The sequence below is a fragment of the Botrytis deweyae genome, assembly GCF_014898535.1.
Source record: "Botrytis deweyae strain B1 chromosome Unknown BDEW_016, whole genome shotgun sequence".
In the NCBI taxonomy this organism is placed as follows: domain Eukaryota; kingdom Fungi; phylum Ascomycota; class Leotiomycetes; order Helotiales; family Sclerotiniaceae; genus Botrytis; species Botrytis deweyae.
In genome coordinates, this window is record NW_024066223.1 from 391,201 (window position 1) to 414,372 (window position 23,172).

The 23,172-nt window shown below is 44.2% G+C and overlaps 8 protein-coding genes across 8 annotated transcripts; 3 read left to right on the forward strand and 5 right to left on the reverse strand.

Moving 5' to 3' along the window:
- Window positions 1–259: 259 nt before the first annotated feature.
- On the reverse strand, window positions 260–1,349 carry EAE98_007114 (uncharacterized protein). Its single transcript, XM_038954737.1, has 2 exons — window positions 810–1,349; window positions 260–701 (listed from the first exon to the last, which is right to left on the reverse strand). Exons 1-2 carry the CDS (start codon window positions 1,009–1,011, stop codon window positions 586–588), a joined length of 318 nt encoding a protein of 105 aa, XP_038808879.1. The 5' UTR covers window positions 1,012–1,349; the 3' UTR covers window positions 260–585.
- A 524-nt stretch (window positions 1,350–1,873) lies between these two features.
- Window positions 1,874–2,578, forward strand: EAE98_007115 (uncharacterized protein; the record flags this gene model as incomplete). Its single annotated transcript, XM_038954738.1, has 1 exon — window positions 1,874–2,578. One exon carries the CDS (start codon window positions 1,874–1,876, stop codon window positions 2,576–2,578), a length of 705 nt encoding a protein of 234 aa, XP_038808880.1.
- Window positions 2,579–3,847: 1,269 nt separating this feature from the next.
- Window positions 3,848–8,741, forward strand: EAE98_007116 (uncharacterized protein; the record flags this gene model as incomplete). Its single annotated transcript, XM_038954739.1, has 3 exons — window positions 3,848–6,950; window positions 7,015–7,132; window positions 7,208–8,741. The coding sequence occupies 3 exons, from the start codon at window positions 3,848–3,850 to the stop codon at window positions 8,739–8,741; spliced, it is 4,755 nt and encodes a 1,584-aa protein (XP_038808881.1).
- An 889-nt stretch (window positions 8,742–9,630) lies between these two features.
- Window positions 9,631–10,380, reverse strand: EAE98_007117 (uncharacterized protein; the record flags this gene model as incomplete). Its single annotated transcript, XM_038954740.1, has 1 exon — window positions 9,631–10,380. One exon carries the CDS (start codon window positions 10,378–10,380, stop codon window positions 9,631–9,633), a length of 750 nt encoding a protein of 249 aa, XP_038808882.1.
- Window positions 10,381–11,624: 1,244 nt separating this feature from the next.
- Window positions 11,625–13,002, reverse strand: EAE98_007118 (uncharacterized protein; the record flags this gene model as incomplete). The annotated part of the gene is made up of 2 exons (XM_038954741.1): window positions 11,625–12,205; window positions 12,267–13,002. The coding sequence occupies 2 exons, from the start codon at window positions 13,000–13,002 to the stop codon at window positions 11,625–11,627; spliced, it is 1,317 nt and encodes a 438-aa protein (XP_038808883.1).
- Window positions 13,003–14,313: 1,311 nt separating this feature from the next.
- EAE98_007119 (uncharacterized protein) lies at window positions 14,314–17,598 on the reverse strand (the record flags this gene model as incomplete). Its single annotated transcript, XM_038954742.1, has 3 exons — window positions 14,314–15,915; window positions 15,973–17,475; window positions 17,530–17,598. 3 exons carry the CDS (start codon window positions 17,596–17,598, stop codon window positions 14,314–14,316), a joined length of 3,174 nt encoding a protein of 1,057 aa, XP_038808884.1.
- A 923-nt stretch (window positions 17,599–18,521) lies between these two features.
- EAE98_007120 (uncharacterized protein) lies at window positions 18,522–19,255 on the forward strand (the record flags this gene model as incomplete). The annotated part of the gene is made up of 2 exons (XM_038954743.1): window positions 18,522–18,567; window positions 18,702–19,255. 2 exons carry the CDS (start codon window positions 18,522–18,524, stop codon window positions 19,253–19,255), a joined length of 600 nt encoding a protein of 199 aa, XP_038808885.1.
- A 2,153-nt stretch (window positions 19,256–21,408) lies between these two features.
- Window positions 21,409–22,850, reverse strand: EAE98_007121 (uncharacterized protein; the record flags this gene model as incomplete). The annotated part of the gene is made up of 3 exons (XM_038954744.1): window positions 21,409–21,827; window positions 21,887–22,610; window positions 22,674–22,850. The coding sequence occupies 3 exons, from the start codon at window positions 22,848–22,850 to the stop codon at window positions 21,409–21,411; spliced, it is 1,320 nt and encodes a 439-aa protein (XP_038808886.1).
- Window positions 22,851–23,172: the final 322 nt, after the last annotated feature.

The window sequence follows — 23,172 nt, forward strand, 5'->3', positions numbered from 1 at the left end:
ATTGACCTGTACAATAGGTAATCTTGAGGTACCTAGTCAGGCGAAAAAAGCGAAAAAAGCGAAAAAACCCCTTTCCATGCGAGCCATGTAACCGAACACTACCTACCTAGGTATACTTCATATATTTTATACACGAAAAATTCGAATGGGTAGCAGAAATGCAGAGGTGGATAGATCAATGCGCCCCCACGGAATCTACAGTATCGCGGAATACTCACGTCGTACGGAATCTGTACGATATGACTCGGACTCCGATTCCGGTAGATTCACTTGAAAGGTGGAAAACGTCACACGATGTGTAGTTCATCATTTGTGCGTCACTCCAAGATGGATTATTGTTTTGTTGTTTGATTGTTTTGTTGTATTAGTACTACGTAGTGAGGTATCATAAAGTATACTCCGCGAGTGAACCGCCCTTATTTCATTGTTTTATTATTTCCTCCCCTTCACTTTCCTTCTTTCCGGTCAGCACTCCTCTTATGCATCTCATATGATTGTCCCGCTGGAAGTTTCCTAGCACTTATTTTCTTTATTTCGTATCCCACCATCACCCGTTTGGACGCCGAGATTCGTGAGAAGACAAGTTTAAGAAGTCTTCTTGACGCTACCGGGTGCAGCAGTAACAGGTCTTCCTTGACTACGTTGATAGACGGTGTATGTGACGAAGGCAGCGCCGAGAGCGACGACGATAATTATGTTGCCTGTTTGAAGAAAAGATTTAGCTTGTGTTTGGATCGTTTCACCTATTTTTCTTCCAATTGCCTTTCCATTTCCTATCCTACTATTTGAAAGAAGAAAAGTATACGTACTCAAGAGGAACTTCACCAATCCCTCAAACGTCTGCGCAATACCCGCGAGAGCAGAACCGATTGCTGCGAAAAATGCATTGATGAGGCCGAGAATCGTGTTGAGGATTGATTGGAGGAAGGCGATGATGGAGCTGAATGTTGCGATGATAGTGTTGAAGATGGAGGAGACGAGGTTTGTGAGGGATTCAACGAGGGAAGGCATGGTTGCTTTGATATTTGCTGTTGATTCGAGTTGGACTGGGCTAGATCGTGTCGTTCTATTTGATTTGATTTGTTTTAGAATTGGATTGCGATAGAACTGAATCGTAGATAGATTGAGTATACGAATCCTGAACTAGAACTAGAATTGTGTGGATGTGGCGGTGAAATCTATCAATTTATACCTGCTACCTATACCACCTGCATCCATCGCTTTCACCTTTGTGGCGTCACTTATCGAAGATGACCTCATTGTCGTGAGCAAACAACCAGACAAAATCATAGCAAGGAGCATCTGTTCCTATTTATTGCAAGCATCTGCGTCATATCAAAAACCTGTTTGCAGCCCTATCACCGTCAACCGTTTACATCCAATTTCCGCATTCTTTACCACGCCATTTGTACTCGCCTGCCACAATTAGGAGTATCCTACCGTCTATCAAGGAAAAAACATGGCATTTCCAAACCCCATCTTTCATAAACAAGAAAGTGAATGTCTAAGTCCAAGTAACGAATCAAAAAGTCCATATTGTTTGATCAGGAAAGAATGATCCTCACAGGGTTGGTCGCCATGCTCGTCATTGTTGCTAGGGTTTTGTGGGGGCGGGCGCTAGCGGACGCCAAGGCTTGGCGTTTGAGGATGGAAGATTTTTGGTTTGGGGGAAGCGATTTGAGGTGACGAGGCAGAGATTAAGAGAAATCATTTGGGGATAAGTTTACTTTGTGTACAGATACTTGGTCACAGAGTTCTAGGATCAAGAAAGCTGAAGTGTCCATAGCTGCAATTTTGGATTCGGTCGAGGCACCTTCAGAAGTTTTTCCAGAAACTGGACCCCAATCCTTCACACAAATTCTTCTTAAAGAAAATGGCACCATCTCAACCCCTACCCAAAAATTGGCCCTCTCAGATCCCATATCTGATAACCCCCACATACTGCACAACAATGACCCCTTCACATCTGAAAACTCTCCGCACGCCAACTGCAGACTCGCTTCCCATTCCCACTTCTCACACGAAAGGCCCCTCATCCCTCGTCAAAATTACGCCCATCAATGACCCTTCTCATCCCGCCAATGGCCAGAGTGGATTGTTCGCTATGAGAGACTTGAAACCTGGAACTTTCATTTTGCAGTACATCGGTGAAGTGCATGCACCGAGTTCTTTGGCGGATGAAAAGATCAAGAGGCTGGTAGAATGGCATGAGAAGAGTGATTATGATTTGAGTTTGGATCGAGAGGGAGGTATTGGGGTTGATGCACAAGGAAAGGGGAATGAAGCAAGGTTCATTAACGATTTCAGGGGGGTGACTATTGGTGGGGAGAGGGCAAGGGTTAACGCTGAGTTTAAAGAGATTTGGGATAGTGGGAGGGGAGAGAGAGGTATGGGGGTTTGGGTCCTAGGGGAGAAGGCTGGTGGAGGGAAGGGGAAGGGTGTGGGAAAGTGGAAGGGGATTAAGAAGGGAGAGGAGATTTTGGTTAGTTATGGAAGAGGGTTTTGGGGAGCAAGAAGAGGAGAGGTGGATTGGATAGAGGCTGGGGATGAGACATTTGGAAACAACCTGAAGACTTGAGATGGAATGACAGGTCACGCTTCAAATAGTGCCCGACACGTTAAAAGATTCTGTTGACGGAGGTTGGAAGTCATCGAAGCCGAGGCCATCACCAGGCCATCAGGAACGAGAGAATCAAGGAATTCAATCACAGGACCGGATTCGTCCAGCCATCGCTCCAACGCTCGACAGAGAAGTTCGAAATCATGGATGATATTTGCTCATACTTGAAAAACAATTAAGATGGAAATCATATTCCACCGGCGATGACGAGCCCATTAAGAGAACACTGGGATGGCATCATCAGCCAAAAGCTTCGCTTGTAGCTATGTCAAAAGGGGCTAGCAGAAGACCGAGTGAAAGTTCAGATACATCTGAAGACCTGCCCAAAATGTTACAGTCATCATATAAAGTTCATCGTAGAAATCTGAATCTCAAGATTGGAAAATTATAGCACAAGATTACGTGCTTTATAACCTGGGGTTTCAATTAGCATAACAACCAATAATACAGCGTGCTTCTAGCTTCTTTTGAAATTCGATTTATGATAGAAAATGTCGAAAATGTCGAGAATGCTTTGAGAATTGCATGAGCATGTGGGTCCGTTTCCTTCACCGCTTCAGAAAATGGCTTTTGGAGTTAAAGCACGAATACATAAAGAAAGCTTCATGCCAATATATTAACTTTCCTCTCAAGCTCTAATAAACACTTCTTGTTTGAATTCTTGAAAATTGGAAGCTACAAATCTTCAATTATATATTAGGTAAGAAGTGATGACGGTAGGTGATAGCTCACGATGGGTCTCGTCAAATACTTGCCCCACGTTCAAGTCACTCCGTAAGCATGCTGCTAAAGTCGCGATTCCGATTGGCCAGGGCATTTATCGCGTCGCACAATATCAACGGTCTTCACATTGTGCGATACATTTCCAATAACCATATCGATACTGACTCAATTATTTCAACTTGAATTAACAGAAAGACTACATATTACAATCCAAATTCAATCGAATAAATAAGATCGACCAAAAACTTCAAATTCGACAGGTATCGGAGCTTGTACGACTTTCATCAATCGCATAAGCACCCCCGCTTCACAATCGCCCAAATCACCTTGGACTATCGATTAAGACGTCTGGCAGATCAAGCCCAGACTTTATTTCTCTTCGATTTTATCAGGAGTCTTCCTCCACTTCATAACACCTTTAAAAACGCCGTGTCCCTCTGAGGCCACAGCTAGGTGTTCATTGAAGTAATCGGAAGATATCCTTCTTGCCACCCTTATCCACACATGAGCAATCTTCTCTGGAAATATTATCACGAAGATGACGTCGATAAATTTCGACGCATATTGGCAAACGTCGCCAACCCATCGCACACATTGAAAGGACATGGTGGAGGATCGGCATTTTCCAGTAGCTTTGGGAATAAAATAGGAAGTTCTGGCGGGTTGGGAACGTCACCGAAGACTTTCGGCAAGAGTCGCAAGGCTTCTGGTCCTGCTGGAAACATAAATGGGATCAAAGGGCAGGGAAATGCGATCAGTCGAGCGGAGTTAAATAGCAGAGATCATGCTGGGTTAACAGTTTTGCACCGAGCTGCGTCTTCAACAGCGGTGAATGCAATAGAATTCGCCACCGCCCTTATCGAACATCCCTCTATCGACCTCTATATACAAGACACAGAAAGTGGATGGACAGCATTGCATAGGGCTTTGTATTTTGGTAACGTCACGATTGCTCGGGCAATCATCGAAAGGGACTCAAAGGACCGCGCTACTGGAAACACAGGAGCCAAGCCAGACTCGTCAGTTATCAAGATTAAAGATCGGGAGGGAAACACCCCTTTTGATGTCTACAATGCGACCATCGCACCACGATCGATCCGGGAATACATCAGAGAGCAAAGATTGCGCCGCCACGAAAGAGATGACGACTCTAATGACGGTGATTCTGAGCTGCTCAAGATTGATGTGTCAGAACCCGAAAGTATTGATGGGGATGAGCTTTTTGCTTTTGGTAGCAACAAAAACTTTTCACTGGGGTTCGGTGATCAGGATGATCGCCAGTATCCGGAAAGGATAACACTGAAGCGTCCTGACCGATTACTCTTTCAGTTTTATGAAAACTACCTAGACTCTGTCCATCATGACAATCCTGTCGCGGGTCACGAAAGCTTTCCTACCACTGTATCGGAGCTTCCCTCCATGATCCAAAATAGGCCTATTATCATACATGATGTCGTTCTTTCCAAGTTGAGTAGTGCTGTCTTGACTACAGATCCAGAATCAAACCTTTACATGTGTGGCTTTGGTCCTGGAGGTAGATTAGGGATGGGAGATGAAACCACTCGCTTCAATTATGTGCCAGTGAACCAGGGTGGCTTAGCAGGGAAGAAAGTCTCGACCGTTGCTCTCGGTCAGAACCATACCCTTGCTGTATCATCTGAAGGAGAGATTTTCAGTTGGGGCACAAACACTTGGGGTCAATTAGGCTACAACCTACCTCGCCCTGCCTTAAAGGATGAAGAACCCTTTTGCACAACTCCGCGCCAGATTTTTGGACCTCTGAAAAGAGAAACCATAGTCGGTATAGCTGCATCTGCTATTCATTCAGTGGCTCATACATCTAGCTCACTGTTCTGTTGGGGGAAGAACGAAGGACAACTAGGCCTTATGGATTCAGATTCCCGATCCTTGGAGGCTCAACTAGTACCCCGCAGAGTTGCGGCATCCCTATTCAAGTCATCAATCGTTAAAGTTTCGGCCATCAACAGTGCAACAATTTGCCTTCTGGAAAACCATACAGTCTGTGTTTTCACGAACTATGGTTATAATATGGTCAAATTCCCATTACATGAAAGCTTCACAAACTACTACCTTCAAAGCACTTCATTCACAACCCGATATGACAACGAGTCTAACAATATCACTAATATTGAGTCTGGTGGAGATACGATTGCAGCCATTTCTGGTAGAGGAGATTTATACACTTTGAATGTAAGGAAGGTTGATACAAAGGTTGCGGCAGCTTCAACAACCAACCCCTCAAAAATCAAGGAAGCTCTATCACAACCGCAGCGAGTCTGGTCACTCCGCAAGGGTAACTGGGATGGAATCAAGTCTGTTGGTGTTGCCGAAAATGGATCCGTCATAGTTTGCACTCAGGCTGGTGCCGTGTGGCGACGTGTCAAAAGAGCTAAGAATAAGGATTCTTTCACTGGGAATAGTGATTATGACCGAAAGGATTTCAAATTCCAGCGGGTCCCTGGACTTACCAAAGTAGTTGCTGTCAGAAGTAATCCTTTTGGTGTATTTGCGGCGATCCGTAAGGACTGTGACGTGACTAGGACTCAAGTGAGGGTTGAAGATGAGAAATTGTTGGAGGATCTTGAACCATTGTCAAGCATCAAAGATCTGGTTGCCTCAGAGTATCCAGCAGAACAGCATGCAAAATGGAAGGATCGCTTCGAAAATTTGGCATCTGAATATGGGTCTGTTATGGCAGCAGTCATTACATCTCCGGACCTTGAGGGGGACGTCGAACGCTTGTTCATGGGTCAGAATTTTGATAGCAGCTATGATATTGAGATCTGTAGCAGCACATCTGACATCGCAATACCTGTCCATAGCTTCTTGGTTGCAGGTAGATCTGCTGTCCTAAGATCACTTCTAGCCGAGTTCCGTCACAGTGGAACCGCTTCGCTCCCCGATCGTTCCAAATCAGAACCTGATATTCTTAACATTCATAAAGGTACAAGCGGTAGGATAAGAATCACTTTCAACGGCCTGGATTTTATCACTCTTGTCAACGTTGTTATATTTCTTTACCAGGATGAAGTTGCTGATGTTTGGAACTTTGCAAATTACTACCCACACTTGGCTTTCAGGTATAGAAAGGTTAGGGGTCAACTCATGGAACTTGGTTCCTATTTGAATATGGAATACTTGAATGGGCCTGGGCTTCATAGACGGCCCTCAGATTCAATAACCACTGACTTGGACAATGCAATCAAAGACGAGAAATTCTTTGATGGTTGTGATGCTCTTGTTGAGTTGGATGGAGGAGAAATTCCTATTCACAGTGCGCTTGCATGCCAAAGATGTCCTTTCTTTGATGGTCTATTCAATGGTCGGTCTGGGGGTCAATGGCTTGCTGGTAGACGTGCGGAAAATACAGGTCCGATCAGGATCGATTTGAAGCATATTGCACCAGAAACCTTCGAGGTCGTATTACGCTATCTATATGTTGATATAGGGCCTGAGATTTTCGACCACATAGTCTCCACAGATATCGATGAGTTCTCGGAACTTATCTTAGATGTCATGAGTGTTGCAAACGAGTTGATGATCGATAGATTATCCCAAATTTGTCAGCACGTTTTGGGCCGGTTCGGTATGTTCTTTCCGCACCTCACTCCTCACAGATTCTTTTGCGAATAATACTAACATCCTCAAAGTCACTACCCGCAATGCCTGCCATATTGTTAATGCTATAGCACCTTGCTCAATCACCGAGCTTAAACATGCTGGTCTTGAGTACATGTGCTTGCAGCTAGAATCAATGCTTGAGAATCAGTAAGTCTATTTTCGGAATTCTGATGAGCCGCAATATCTTAATATTTGGTCTTGTACATTACTAACTTTAAATAGTCTACTTGATGATCTTGACGAGGAACTTGTTCTCGAATTGGATGAAGTCGTACGCGATAATCAACTACATTGTTTGCCGTTTGCAAAAAGTGGCCGAGCTGATCTGGACTTACACGAGAAGTATCCAGAATTAGCAGAGGATATAGACGAGGAAAGGCGTCGCAGGCTTGGAGATATGATGTTTCGTGCTCATCTTAAAGATGAGGATAGTCGATTATCTTCGTCTTTTAAGATGCGTATGGGAAGTATTGATGATAATTTGTCCTCTCCCAGTAATGAGAAAGCCAGGAGAAGATCCAGGGCGGCGCAGAACGAACCATTTAGCCCAAGTATACGTCCCAAGGATGTGGCGGCCGACTTCATGTTCGATATGGATGACGACGAACTGCCTGGAAGTCCACCTGACTTGAACTTGACTATCGATTTGACTTCTGCTTCTCCGGGTGGTCCAGCCACTCCAAGGTTTCCTACAAGCAGCTCAACTCCCAGGATTGTAGAGTCAGGGTCTCCTACGGACCTACCAAGTTCTGCTGGTTTGGGAATCAAATACGCCCCTGACACACCTCAATCAGCAGCTAAAACATGGTCTTCCCCCAATCTTTCACTGAAGCTTGATATGAAAGAAATCATGGCCCAGGCGTCAACAAGTCGTACTTCCAATTTATCCCTGAGCCTCTCTGCCCAAAAGGCCAAGGATGAAGAAGCAACTGCTAAGTCGGCAACCCCAAGACTCTCGCAGAAGGAACGCAAGAAACAGCAGGCAGCATTTCAACAAGCTGTACAGACTCCCGTGAGTAAAGGCAAAGAAAAAGCATCGTCTCCTTGGCAAGTTGCGGGTGTCGGTTCGAGAACAAATCTTAAGGATATCCTTGATAAAGAGAATAAATCTTCGCCAGTATCTCTAGCGCCATTGTCAACGATTTCACCAGCGATTTCACCAGCAAATACTCCCTCGATTGCACGCCGAGTTGCGTCTCCAGATACTAGATTCTCTGGACAGAAAAGGAATGATAGCAGTAGCATCACAAAAGTACAAACCCCATCACCTGGTCCATCAAAACAGCCAATACCATCATCTAGATCTACTCCACTCATCCCTCACTCTAAGTCATATAAAGCGCCAGCATCCAAGGCAGAGCCCTCGCTGCAATTATCAATGGCTGATATCATTGGAATGCAACAGAGAGAACAAGAAGTGATCAAAGAAGCAGTTGCAAAGAGAAGTCTCCAGGAAATTCAAGAGGAGCAGAAATTTCAGGAGTGGTGGGATCAGGAAAGTAAGAGAGCAATTGAGGAAGAAGCACAGAGGATGAAGGCTTTTAGCAGTGGGGCTGGGCGAGGTGGTTCGAAGAGTGGTAGCGGGAGAGGAAAGGGTGGGACGAGAGGTAGAGGAGGTAGGGGGAGAGGTGGTGGAGGTGGAGAGTCTGTGAAGGGTGGGAGTGGAGGAGAACCCGTTAAGGGGGGAGGCGGTGGAAGTGGAAGTGGAAGACGGGGAAGGGGGAGACCACAGGAGAAAATTAGCGCTGCCAAATAGTTTGGTACCCTTCGTTTCGTTGTATCATAATATACTTTTGCGCGCGAGAACTTAGGCATGGGCTCGAGATAAGCTTCATAATACAGCAGGCATGGAATCAGCTACATACACAAATATTTTTGAATCATGAACGAAAAGAGAAGTTCATTACATTAGACAGATATTCATATGAACTCGAAAGTTTGGAATGAAGGGTAGAAATAGAGAATAGAGAATTATATCCACTTCAAGTTCTTACTATTACATGTACATCTAAAAAAAAAAGTTCCCATTGCGTTAAGTATGTGAAATGAACACATTCGTTTCCTTCGCTAAAGTATTTGCTGTGGTATCTCTATCTCTTTATGAGGAAGTGGAAGAGTGGTGACGGTGAGAGGATTGATGTGTTGATCAAATGAGAATTTGTGGGTTGTTATTTAGGGAGACTTGTATGGAATGATAAATGATGGAAGCCTGCATCTAAATTTGAAACTCAGAGGAAGGCTTGTTGGGTGATAGGGTAGTAGGTTAGTAGGGTAGTATTTATGGCTCAGGAGTTTATTTTTAGAGAGGGTTCGATTTTTTTGAATTTTGAGGAGAGAATATATAAGGAAGAAATTGAGTGATTGTTAGGATCTGAAATCCTTGAGGGACCTAATTTGAGGATTCGAAAATCTAGAGTTGTGGTTTTGGGGATGAGATCGTGGATAGGAAAGGGATAGAGAATGGGAGGTTTGGTTTTGGGGTGGATATGTTGAGTAGGGACAGAGATGGGTGTGTTTGAATAATAAGATGATTATGCAATTTATACAGAGTTTGGTTGGGTATCTCGTGATATAGGAAGACACCTGCGCTTAGTATTGACATGAAGGTGAACCATCCCTCATCGCTATAAACACGTGATATATACCTAACTCCCCCACCTCTTCCTTCCTTCATTCCCCTTCCCATCACCCATCTTATCCACCCTATCCCCCTCCCAAAATGCCTCCATCCCCCTCTCCCTCACCCACCCAAACAAATCACACTCCTCCACCATCTCCAACAATTCCTCCACAGACCACGCCTCATTCTTCTCCTCCCTACACCTCAACATCGCACCATATTTCTCCTCAAGCTCTTCTTCCAACGCTCTCTCATATTCTGCGCCCGCTGCTCTCGCATGCCTACGTTTCTGTGCGATTATACACTTCCAGATCTTGACGGTGTTGGGCGGGATATACGTAATCATTTCTTCGTCCGAGATGTCTTCCCAGTATTTTTCGAAACCCTCGGTGAGGGATAGGGTGGGTGGTGAGTTGTCTGGGGAAGAGAGGAGTTGTGGTTGTGAGGATGAGGATGAGGGAGTAGTGCTTCGCGAGGGTAGTTGGGGTGAATCGTTCCACCAGATCCATCCACTAGGGTTTTGAGGTAGTGGGAGAGTGTTAGTATTGGTATTGGTATTGGTATCTAGTGTTACTGCTTTCTTTCTTCTCTCGGATGGTTTTGGCCAACGCCATTTTCGAATGGGCGCAGGTGCAGGTACAGTAGTCGATTCAACATTGTCAGGTTGAAGTTCTTGGGTTAATGTTCCCGTGCTGATTATGCTCCCCAATGAATGATTATTTCTACCGGGGCTGGAGATCGAAAGGTATTCGATCTCGGTGGTGGTGTTAGACATCGAGGGCGATTTTATGCTTCTGTCAATATTGTAAATTGCGAGTTGGTAAATGTTTGTATCTGTGCTGGATATTGCAAATAGCCGGATGTTCGCGCCGACGTTGATGATTGACAGTGAGTAACTGCTTGTATAAATCCAAAGGTATTCGAATATATGTATTGATCTCAAGTACTGAACGACGTCAAATGTCTGTATAGGTATTAAAGATTAGAAGTTATAGTATTATATAGTGTGTATCATCAGCGTGAATTGCAAGTATACGATGTCCAAATTTATTGTTAAGAAAGAATGCAAAGTTGAAGATGAAAAAGAAATTCGAGACAAAATATACATATCGATCATGACGAACTATCCATCCCCAAAAGTTGTGCCGCCGTCAGTCTTTAGTTCCAAAGTTTTACTCTTAGTTCCCCGAGTTGGTCGAATCTAGGCCATCTAGCTTTGCAACCAAACCTCTTTTGGACTTGAGCGGCTTCACCCTATCTACCCCAGATTCTCGAAATTTGAGTTTGAGCCTTATTGAATTGGCTTTGAACCAATGATACGAAACACACGTGATAGCTTTACTGTTTCGGGTAGGTAGGTTTGGTTGTTATCTAGCTCCTTTCTAGCACTGTTGGCCTCTCGCTTATTACCCACCTACCAATATATTATATCATCACGGTAGGAATATTATTGATCAAGAGAGACGAACGGATCCGTGAATGAAACACCACTCAAGAATAAACTTCGTTCTGTCCTATTGGAAACCCTGGTAGTGGGAAGCTAACAGGTAGGCTGAAATTAGTCCAATGGGCAGTCATCGGATATTGTGGGGTTTCCGAACGGAGACTCTGTACCGCCATGGTGACCGAATTGTATTCTATGAGTGAGTGCTGTTTTGTCATTTTATTATAGCATCACGTTGAAGACGAGTTGAATATTGTCCACTAACGCATGGTACTGGATGAGCTCACTTCTCAGAAATTATATTACTTTTACCCTCGAGTAGGGAATTCTCCGGAGCATTTTCAGAAAATCTACAGAAAATCTAAGCATTACATAGATAAAATTGGGACTACTAGAAACAAAGAGCAATGAATGAGCACCTGAATGAATTTGAAATTGATTCATAAACCAAGCTAACTATTTTATGCATCACTTGACTGCAGCCATTTTATTTCCAAATACACAACCAAATAGACCGAAACATAAGACCTAGATCCTGATCTCCATCTCCAAGTATGTTTTTATTCAACACCGCCCTAACAAGTCGTAGCATCACCCAATCCCAAGCTGACAGCAGCAAGCAAAAACTCCATATACCCAGCTCCAATCTCTTGCAAATTGAGGTTATGCTGAGCTTGGGTAGGGTAAAATGGACAACTAGATGCCGAGTTTCCAAATCCAAATTCAATGGTATAACCATGGATAAGATTCTTGGTCGTATCGGCAAAATGTCTAGAGTATGAATAATCATCACTGGCGCCGCTGGTTGGGTATAATGCCGCAGCTGGGATGACAGAGTATGTGCGTCCAGCAGCGGCACTCATACCTGCACCGATCTTTGTAGCTGCAGCTTTGTTGGCGGTAGCTTCGGCTGTGGGTGAGTATTCACCGTAGCCGGAACCAGAACCAGGAGTATCGGATACGATTCCGCGGACTGAGTTGTAGGCCGCGTTGAGGAAATTCATGGTCGGGTAGGAGGCTTGGTTTGTGTCACTCCCCCAGGAGTAGAGAACGTCACCGGTGTAAGAGTGAAGATCGATGAACCAGCGAACTTTGGAGTATGTATCCATCACCCATTTGATGCTTTTGGTTTCTGGCTCTGAGAAAGCGGCGGTACCTATATGGTGAGACTGATTAGAGATGGTTTGGACCAGGGATAGTGAAGCATAAGTACATACCATGGAATACTTCAGAAGAAGGACTGGAAGACGCAACCTGACTTCGAACGCTTGAAGCCCACTTGGTCAAATCCCACACAAAGTCAAAGTTACGGTTCAAATCCACACCAGCAGAAGCACCAGTTCCCGATGCTGGGTTTCGGTTCTTACGCCAGCAGCTGTTGGTGGACTGATCATAAGCAACACCATCAGGGTTACTAAGCGGAATAAAAACAATTCCTGTCGATAAGGCAGTCTTCACCTGAGCATTGGTGTAAGACTTTGAACCGTATTTCAGACCGAGACCATTCTTGTTTGCATACAAGAGATCACTAATAAAGAGCAACAAGCCATCTGAAGAACCTCGCTCTCTTGCGTGAATGGCTGCATTCAAATACACGCGAATCGCATCATTACATGTTCCATTACCTCCGACTTTAGCGCCAGTGATGGAAGCACCATTATATGTTTTGTATGGGGTGGTGAAAGTGGTGATACCGTATACACTCGCAAGAGCTTTGAGTCCACTTGAGATCTCGTTGACGTTCAGGAGTGTGGTGAAAGTGGTGGTTTGAGATCCCACACCTCGTGGTGCAATAGTTCCAGCACTGTAGCGATCACCAGTTCCGATTGGTACGCCGTTGCTAGTTTGACGACGAACAACTCTTGGTTTTCCTTCCCTTTCTTCTGGGAGAAGACATCCCTGAGAAAAAATGGGAGCGAGAGCCGCGATGTAATACAATGATGTGAGCTTCATGGTGCCAGTTGAGTAGTAAGAAACTGATCAGAAAACTTCACGTAGACCATGATGCTCAAGTATATATATGTATCAATATCGTGGCTTTCCCATTCACTGTTTTCCCCTCATCTCGGCCTTGTAGCTTCCCCTCGGTCGCAAATAGGTATGTGAAAGGAGTTCTTCAAGATTGCGAACCACTTGGCAAGCTTGGCCATCTTACATAAATCGCTACCTTCTCTTTCGAGAAACTCATCTAGTGCCTGAAAATTCTATTCTTAAAACGAAAAACAACATTTAGGAAGGTTGAGAATGGGTGATACATCAGCTTCAGATAACAAAAACCACTTGAGTATCTGCAATCCAAATGCCGCGATACCAAGCCCGGCATTCAGGAAGCTGGAACCTTCAGCGATTGATCACGAGTGAAAGAAAGTGGCAGCATATCTGTAAGTTGAAGTTGGGCGTACCAAGCCCGGTGTACAGGAAGCTGAGAGCATGATAACGTTGGGACCTGCCACATCAGGTTGGTGCGCCAAGATGAATGCCTAGGCAAAAATGAAGTTCGAGATGCAAATTCCAAAGATTCAAGGAATATCACTTTATCCACCATAAAAGGGATACAAACGTGGCTCCCTTCATTGTCACCGATACATATCGGTCTCCAAAATGGAAGTTCATGTTGTTTTTGTTTTTGTCAAACTCGCGCTTTACATCGGGGATCGGAGCCGCGACTTTATTGACCAATCAGAAAGTTTGTAACAACAACCACTCTGTATATGTATCAAATAGAGTAGAAGAACGTATCAATAAGATTATATCAGTTTGCCTGGAAAATCTCAACGAAAATTTGAGTATCTATAAACCGGCGAATTACGACACTTCATGCAAATTCGACGATTTACCCGTTACTGCTCAGTACAGTTCAGAGAGGGGTATCGTAGCGTGATATTAATAAGGGTTCGTGGTATAACAGTTGCATATGGACTGTTAGCTTTGGAACTTTTGAAGCCACCCAGTACATTCCATTTCCTTGACACGCCGTTCACAGTCACAAAATTTGAATGAGCATGCTTATATCATGCATACCCTAAAGTAAATGTAGAAACCAACAACAGAAATGATTATAACATGAATCTATTCGTTATCTGCTAGTCATCTTTATCGCTTTTTGGTATACGCTATCGTACTAATACAAGTAAGTACTCAGTCTGATGACTTCTGCACAATGATGCTGATGTTAATGCAATAAAACTCCAGTGACCCACTCTATCCATTCCAGACATTAAATATCATCTAACCTTTCTAAACCATATGTAAAAACAATCACTTCTAAGTTCCCTTGGCATTCTCAGCCTCCTCCTGAATTTCCTGTGCCGAGTAAAATCTCTCCGGTCCCGGACGCGAACGAGCCCCTACAGCCGAAAGACTTGGACTCACATGATTAACATCATCCTGCCCATCCAAGTTCATCGCTGTCCTCAGCTTCTCTGTAATTTCTTTGCCCTTGCCACCCCTCTGAGGTGTATCTAGCATGTCCAGCCCCCCTTGTCCTTCAATTTCGCTTATCCCATCCGCTGAACTATACACAGGTGAACTGTCAGGCCCAGCAACATTCCCCCCCGCACTTAAATGCTCGTTCTCCTTCCCCTTTACTCCATCCTCTGCAATCTTCACTGTTACATAATCCTCTACTTCGTCATCGTACTTCCGCTCATATCCTTCAGGAACCACGCTCCTGACACTGCCAACCAGTGATTCTGTACTGGCATTAGCATCTCTCCCCATTTTACCATTACGCGCATTTCTCTCCCGAACACCATCTTTCATAATCCCATCTACCCCCTCCCCACCCATGCGCATGGAAAATGGGAAAGCTATACCTTGTGCCGTAGGTCTCCTCATTTCCTCCCCATTACTAGTATACCTCACTACCCCCTCTTCATTTTCGACTCCAATAATCGGTTGGCTTATTGTTATTCCTGGTACATCTGGTTCACCTCCCATTTCATTCGCTTCTTCAGCAGGAGCTCTTGACGCCAAGGTTGAGTGAGGAGTAGGTTCTTCAACCTGGGGACTAGCGATTTCCTTCGTAGAAAAAAGAGGATCGTCCACAGTCCTCATTGATTGTTGCATATCAGAATAGGTGGTCAAAAATTCCCCATTAATTTCCCCGCCCGATTTTCTTTTCACATCAGCGTTCTCATCCGCTATATCAGCGATTCCGCTCCTATTCACCTTCATCTCAGTGAACCCCGCTCTAGTCTTTGTCGGCGTTTTGACGGGCTGATTTACCACATGAGCTCCTAATCTTGGCTCGGTGTGAACAATACCGGCCTCATGAGAAATAGCATCATTTGTCTCTCTACTGTGTATGTCCCTGGCCCCAGCCCCGTCTTCTGCACTCGCAGTCGTAGTCTCGACATTTTTGCCTGCTCTTTCTGCTTCAATTCCGCGATCTATGGTAAGTTCATCATGTTTACTACCCCATGTACTCCATTTCGACAGCCCCCAACTCTTCTTTTGCTTGCCCCCACTTTCCCTGTCGATTTCAACACCAACCATTCTACGCCCGGCTAATGCACTAGGAGGTGGCATTTCTGGTACTTGTTGTAGATCTAGAAATTGTTCATATCCTCTTGCAATTTCCTTTGCCCTATTCTTTTGTATCTTTCGCTTATCCTTAGCGTATTTCGTATCGAATTTTGTTTTTACAGCCATCCATTTCTTGACTGGCCCAGGTTTAACGACACCTACATCATTGGGTGAGATATTACAAGCAGGAAGTTTATCGGCTGGGTCAAGGGGGAAGATGTTGCCATGACGGTCGACACGTTGACGGATCATATGATCTATGAAGGGAGGGAGGGGATCGCCTGCCTTGCCTATTGTTCCTATAGATCCGGCTATTCCCTCTGTAGATTCAGGTATTTCCTAGTTTTTGTTAGTTCAGCTAATTCAAATGTGAAAGAATTGGTACAGGAAAAATACCTTTTGAGCATCCTCGCCAGAGTCTGAAGACTTTGAGATAACCGAAATGTTATCATCATCTAGGATCTCAATCCCCGTTTGCTGAGCTTTGGCTAGAGCCCAAGCTCCAAACTGTGCTATTGATCGATACATATGTTTAGCGGGTCGAGTAAAACTTAAAGTTGGTGGAACGTGGCATAAATCATCCCAAACTTGTAATTGTACATCCGTTGGTGCCCACTTGTCCCATGCCTGTAGACGAGACTGTGGATCACAAAACGCATCCCCGGGTGCATATCGAACTGGATTGGCTGCTTTGTGTGCAATATAAATTTGTTCATCCCGTAGCATCTCGCCACCGCCTGTGAGAACGAGGAGGGGTGGAAGACCACCGAGTGAAGTTTGGAGGACCGGAGACACCAGAGGATGAGATAATAGCTGGTTTGTGGTATACATCTGAATTTGGTCTTTTATCACAACTAGCTTTCCATCAATCATGACTGAAAGATCATATCCAGGTTTAGGAATTGAACTTGCCAATGGCCCTTCATCTTTGTTAGATGAAGGTTCAGTAGCAGCAGCAGCATTATTATGCGTCTCTGGTGATGGGATAGCATCAGACGTGAATCCCCGAACTGCATCCCTTTCCGATTGTTTAGATGTAGCCTTGCGTTCCCTCCTTGAAGTATTGTTAGAAACGCCTCTTTTTATATCCGCCAAATCATCTGCGTTTGGAGGTGGCCAGGCCGGAGATGGTCGGTGGTGAAATCCATGCGGTGGGATATAATCCAAAGGATTATCTGCAGCAACGCTCGGAAAAGAATGAGTCAAATCAACCCATGGTGAAATAAGAATAGCACCCGCAGGTAAAGGTAGACCATTATCACGCAGAATGACAAGCATACTCAACACCATACCACCACCTGCTGAATCCCCTGCAAAGATAATACTGGATGGTTGCAAATCATCAAGAAGACTGAGATACACTGCTAAGCAATCGTTAAGACCACATGGAAATGGGAATTGAGGTGCCAAACGATATCTAGGTGCTACGACCACGGCCTTCAACTTCCTGGCATGTCTTTGCATCTGATATCTATGTTCATCCGTACTTCCGAAAAAGTAAGCGCCTCCATGGACATACAGCATGACCCTCTTGGGATCTTCTCCCTTCTGATTCCTTTCTTCAAGATCTGCCTTCATCTCGATCGTTTCCGACTTGAGTTCATTCCCTGGTCGCCTCCATTTCCACCATTGATGCCCCCCAATGATCCCAATCCCTCCCTGTTTATCCAATTGAATCGACAAATACTTTTCTGCTTCATGTATATGCTTCTCTGCAATGGTTGTTTCCCTCACGCTAACGTACGGAGGGTGAGGTACCCATTGCGAGGTGAAGGCTTGAATATCTTCGACTGTATGTTGAGATGCATAAAGCAGGAATTTGCGAATCAAGTGAAGACCTTCATCGTAGGAGATATGTGCAGTAGGTTTTTGCTTTTTGCGGGACCGATCTCCGAGATACTGTGAAACGATTTCTTAGAGAGTTAAATATATGTACAGGAAGGGGAAACGTACGTGAGCAACAAATGTTTGGAATACAACAGGAGCAACTGCCGTCCCGACCGAAAGTGTACTAAGACCCATAGTTGCTGGACTTTGCGAGCTTGAAATTTGGTGTTGTTGTTTGTGATATAGTCTCGAATCGAATTAAGTGGTATTTCTTTCGCAAGTCCTCGCACCTTCGATCCCTTCAAACCAAATTGCAGATCAAATCTCCAACTCCTTCCTCACTCTCGACCACACAGAATCTTCTTCCACCAACGAATGAGAGTCCTAATTAGCTGTGTATGTATATTAAAGAACAAGAAGAAGATTCAAGATCTCCCCGTCAACAACCATAAACATAAACCCTTTGTTACCAGTTTTATCTATTCCCTGGGACGTGAACCCCTTTCTTTCACTCTACACGTCTCAAACACAACACGACAAAGTAACGAATAGTGTGTAAGATATACTCGAAAAAGGAGAGGCAATTAATCAATAATTGATGTGCGAATAATACTTGGTACAAATAAAGGATATGAATATGAAATTGAAAACCAAACTGCCACCAAGTGAACCTACCTTATCTTGTTACCTTCTTGGCCAAATTGCATAGCCAGCCGCTGTCGCACGCTCCTTCTTATGTACACGGTACACACTTGGGTAGATGAACGTCATAGGCGGCGTCCTCGGCTCTTTCTTGTCATGGGGATTTTCGTACTCGCACATTGTAGCTGATGAACACGAGTAATTTAGTTCCAGCGTCGTGAATGGTTGTTCAGGTGGAGAGATCAGATCCTTGGTGCATACATAAATTTTAAGGTTTAGCGTAGCACAAATTATGCTGGGGATAAAAAATTGTTAATTTTGCGATTGAAGGTTACCCCGCGATAATAGGATTTGGATTTCTTGTCGCAAACAACCTCGAGGCTATAATATTCAAGAAAAAAACCGTGAAAGAAGAGTCGCAAAAGAACAGAGAATACAGATTGAAAGATAGAGAAAGGAGAAAGAAAGAAAACATTATGGCTTCTTCACAATCAAATGGAGGAAATGGGGTATACTCTCCTGGTATGTTATTTCCTCTCCTTCCTGCTCGATCGCATTCCTCACGTACATACTCCACGTTCATTTACCCCTCGCATATGCATACAAATACGCATATCCATGCTTTGAACGACAAAATACTAAACTCCATTTTCTAGAACTCCGTCTCAAAACCTTTCAACGCAGCATCGTCCTCTCCATCTTCCTTTGGCCCTCTCTCTCCCTCGCCGTAACATCCCTCTGGGGAGGTCCTGAGTCCGCCGATAAACGCGAATATATTGCCGGTACTCTCATTGATCTTCTCTCCGAGGAGGAAAACAAGGATGTAGAAGCCGACTGGATCGAGACAATTCTGCTACAGTTCATGTCTGACGAATTCGAAGTAAATGTCGACGATGGGAGCGCCATGGAAGTCGCCAATGGCATTGTTAAATGTAGAGAAGAATGTAAGAGGGGTGCTTGGGAGGAGGAAAGCAGTTTGTGCAGAAAGTTGGAGAAGGCATGGGAGACGAAGGGGGGAAAGAGTGACAGTTTAGCGCAGTTCCAGCAAGGAGAGGACCAAGGAGAAACGGATTCGGAAGCGAGTGGGGATGATGATGAAGATGGAGATGTGGATATGGATGAGGCGCCACAATTGGTGAGAGTTAAGGAACCAGTTGTGCCTCAGGTGGATGAGGATGGGTTTACTATGGTTACCAAGAAGAGAAGATGAAATTGGCAAGAAAACAAGAAGAAATAGAGAGGAGATGTAGGAGGTGTTGAAGTTCTGCAGATGTTCATGAAATGGCGAGGCTTGACTGGCCGATGGACAGTCTCAATTGGAATAAAGGTGGAACATCCTGAGATTCTCATTTTGTTGAGGATTCTGGAGCTGACGGATCACGATGAAGATGAATTCGCGGAGGTAGCGAGGGATAGCCTTCAGGATCACATACAATTCGGATACATAGGCAAATCTACTCGATGAAGATGGATAGTTCTGTCAAGATCTAGCGTCATCAATTGTGTGGAAGGTTTTCTCAATCTCATTTTAGCTCGAAGGACCTCAATGCCTCAGCACGGAGGACTCACAACGAAGTTCCTTGGATGCGATTTTTGGCCTCTTCATTTTATATTGGGCTATTCGAGTGAGCAGAGCTGCTTGGACGAGGTATTATATAGATCCTAACCTTGAAATGTTCAATGCAAATACCACTAAACTAGCTAGAGAATCCAATCAAATGCATCACTTCCCTTGCTTTTTCTTATCCTAGTTCTACCCTGCTGAGTTAATAGGTACTACCACGCCAGTCATCTCTCCATGGATACTTGATGCTTGTACCAATTTGACCCTCCATCCCTCCACGCCCCAGAAACTTCTACACCAAATTACTGTGATGAGCTGATTAATGTATATGAGGGATGAAATTAAGGATGAAATCGCCAACACCCGAGATTTCCATATCAAATCTCGACCCCTAAATATCCCAATATGAAATATTCATGACTTAAGAGTATGAACAACCCCCTATGAAGCCTTCCGAGAACCGAGAGAAGATCTATGTATATAGTCCCAACATCCTACCTCCTATACATCTCGGCAGTAAAGAGCGCCATCTCAAAACAAAAGAAAACGCAGTTTTTACAGGCGATCTCCAGAGTCCGGGTCACCATCCACAATTATTTCTTTCCTCTTCCCTCTTTCCTCTTTTCTCTCTCCCCTCCTACATCTCCTCGATCTCGCAAAACTACTCAATACAATATTACTCATATACAACCCCTCCCATCAATGCCCAAGATCCCAAACACATACCAAGTAATAAATTCTTCGTCTCTCTCACTTCTCACTCCTCACACCCTCGACTCAGCCCACCGTTCCCATTCACACTCACTATCCTATCTCTCCAACTCTCGACTTCCAACTCCGATCCTCAAACTTCCCATTCCGATTCCTAACACCCACTAACAAATATCCACACCCACACCCATCTCCATCTCCATTTCCATCTCCATTTCCATCTCCATTTCCATCTCCATTTCCATCTCCATTTCCATCTCCATTTCCATTTCCATTTCCATTTCCATCTTCATCTTCATCTTCATCTCCATACTCATCTCCATTTCAAAACCCTCCTCTCCATTCCCCCCATTCTCCCTATCCCCCCATTCAAACCCCAATCAACCCACAATATGAAATAACCCTCCAACTCAACTCCATCTCCATTTCCACCTCCCAACCCACACTCATTCTTACCCCAAAGACCCAAAGACCCAAAAAATCCTAAACCCCTCAAGTTCCAAGCCATCTACACCTACATCTACATCTACAAACATGATATATACAGCCAAACCCATCACAACCAATAAATATCCCTCCCTATAAGAAACCAACGATTTGGAGAGTATACATACATGAAATATTATACTAATACCTATATATATACAAACTCAAACTATCCATAATGGATGGATTCACAATAAACGATGCAGCCTAGATACCTAGACTATTGAAGCGAATATCGTTGTTTAAAGGGGGAAACGAAGATTCATACCTAGGTACACAAACAATGTAAACACAATCCACATCACAAGATAAAACGTATCAGAAATATCAAATATCAATCAATGAAGAAATATGTTCTATTGCCTACAGGTCTAAAGACATAATGCGGATATCTGTAAGCATAGCAATAGCAATAGCAATAGCAATAGCAATAGCAATAGCAATAGCATAGAAAGGCGCGAATGCATCTTTCTATGAATGAGGTCGCTAAGAACACAACAAAAAGAAGAGAAATCCAATCCCAAAACTCCTCATGTCAACTCATCCACGACGCCTGTGTCATCATCAAGATATGTTCAATTCCCTTAGCACACTCAAAACATCTATTCCCAGTCCTCCTCCTCGCTGTCGTCGTCATCGTCGCTCTCTTCCTTCTTTGCTCCTGCACCTACAGCCTTTTCCTTTGGACTGTTGGGAGCCCGACTAGGAGCTCCTGATGCCGCGCCTACAACATCATAACTGCCATCGCTATCTGCTTGAGATTTTTCATCGTTGGATTTTCTTGGTTCAGTCGGTTTGAGGGTAGGAGTTGGAGATGTAGCAGTGGACTTTTCCTTATCTTGTGTTGCGGGATGTAAAGTGGTAGAGGATTCGGCAGAAGCTGGTCTATCGGAAGTTGTCTTGACCTTCGCAGTTTTGTCATCTTCATCTTCAGAATCATCGTCATCGGAATCCTCTTCTGAGTCGTCTTCAGAATCGGATGTCCATTTTACTTCTTCTTCTTGTTCGGTTGCTGCAGCGCCTTCTCATATCGTTAATGCATTTTTCTTATACTTTCTGGGGTATCACAAGTAACCATACCTTTGAGTAAATCTCTCCTCTTAGCTTCGGCAGTTTCAATACTGTGACGAAGGAAATAGTATCGCTTGAAGAAATCCTCATATTTGACCTTGTCAGGTACCAATTTTTCCATTGAACTTCTCAACTCTTCATATTTTTCCAAGTCCTTAGCGATATCATCCGTCTTCTTGTCAACACTAAAAGTCTTAGCCCAAAGCTCGAATTCCTCGCTGACTGGATCGGTGGTGAAGCTATCAAGTGTAGAATGAATAACGTGAAGTTGCGCATCGAATCGTGTAGTATGGATAACTCTTTTTCCTTGAGAATCCTTACTCTCAAATAGGACGGCATTGGCTTGTCCATCTGCATTTGAAGTAGGTGGTGCAATGCTAACAGCATCTTTCAAGAAGTTTCGAATGTTCGTTCCAAACTTTAGGAGAGCTTCATCTGCTGCATCTTCCGCCTTTTGAATCTCTACTAATCTCTTCGCAGCCTCGGACTTTAATCTTGCTAAAACACCTTCCGATTCCTTTAATGCCTCGTCTGTTGTGAGATCTTTCGAAGTTGACTCTCCATCTTTGCTTGCGGATCCTCCTGCTGCCGCTTTCTCATCCTCTTGAGCTTGTGTAATCGTAAGTCCTCGTGTGCGACTAATGATCGAAGATCTTAGGTCGGTGAATCCCTTGGTAGCTTCCTCGCTAACAGTATTGAACTCCTGTTGAGCCTCTTTATAGACATTCTCGCCCTGTAGATCAAATAGATATACTCAGCCAAAATACTCATGTGTTTGCCAACCATAGTCTCTTACCTGTTTGACGACACTTCCAAAGAATCCACCTAATTTCGCACCCCAAGGACTTGAAGAGATAGCTTTATATGCTTCTTGGAAATCGGCATTGAGAGTTGGGGCAGGCTCTGTTGATTTCTCCTTGTTCTGATCGGGTTGGAGAGCTTCTTCTTGGATATGATCATATGCGAGATCCATCTTGACAGGAAAACCGGCGGTATGATTCTGTATAAATCTAAAAGTTCATAGGGAGTTTATCAAATTGTTTACGCATGGAATAATACTCCATAGAGTGGAGCAATAGTACGTTGTGATTGATCTGCAAGCAGAGCGCAACCTCGCATACCATTCGACCATAATATCCCGCTCGCTTTCAAGCCTCACCTGACCTGTGGCTGAAATGGCACACTAGCCACAAAGTCATGTGCAATTTGTCTAATCCATCGGGTAATCTTTCGGTTACGCAGATGTGTAGATTCTAGAGATTGTTTCACAGGCTGAGACAATTTGTGAATGATAG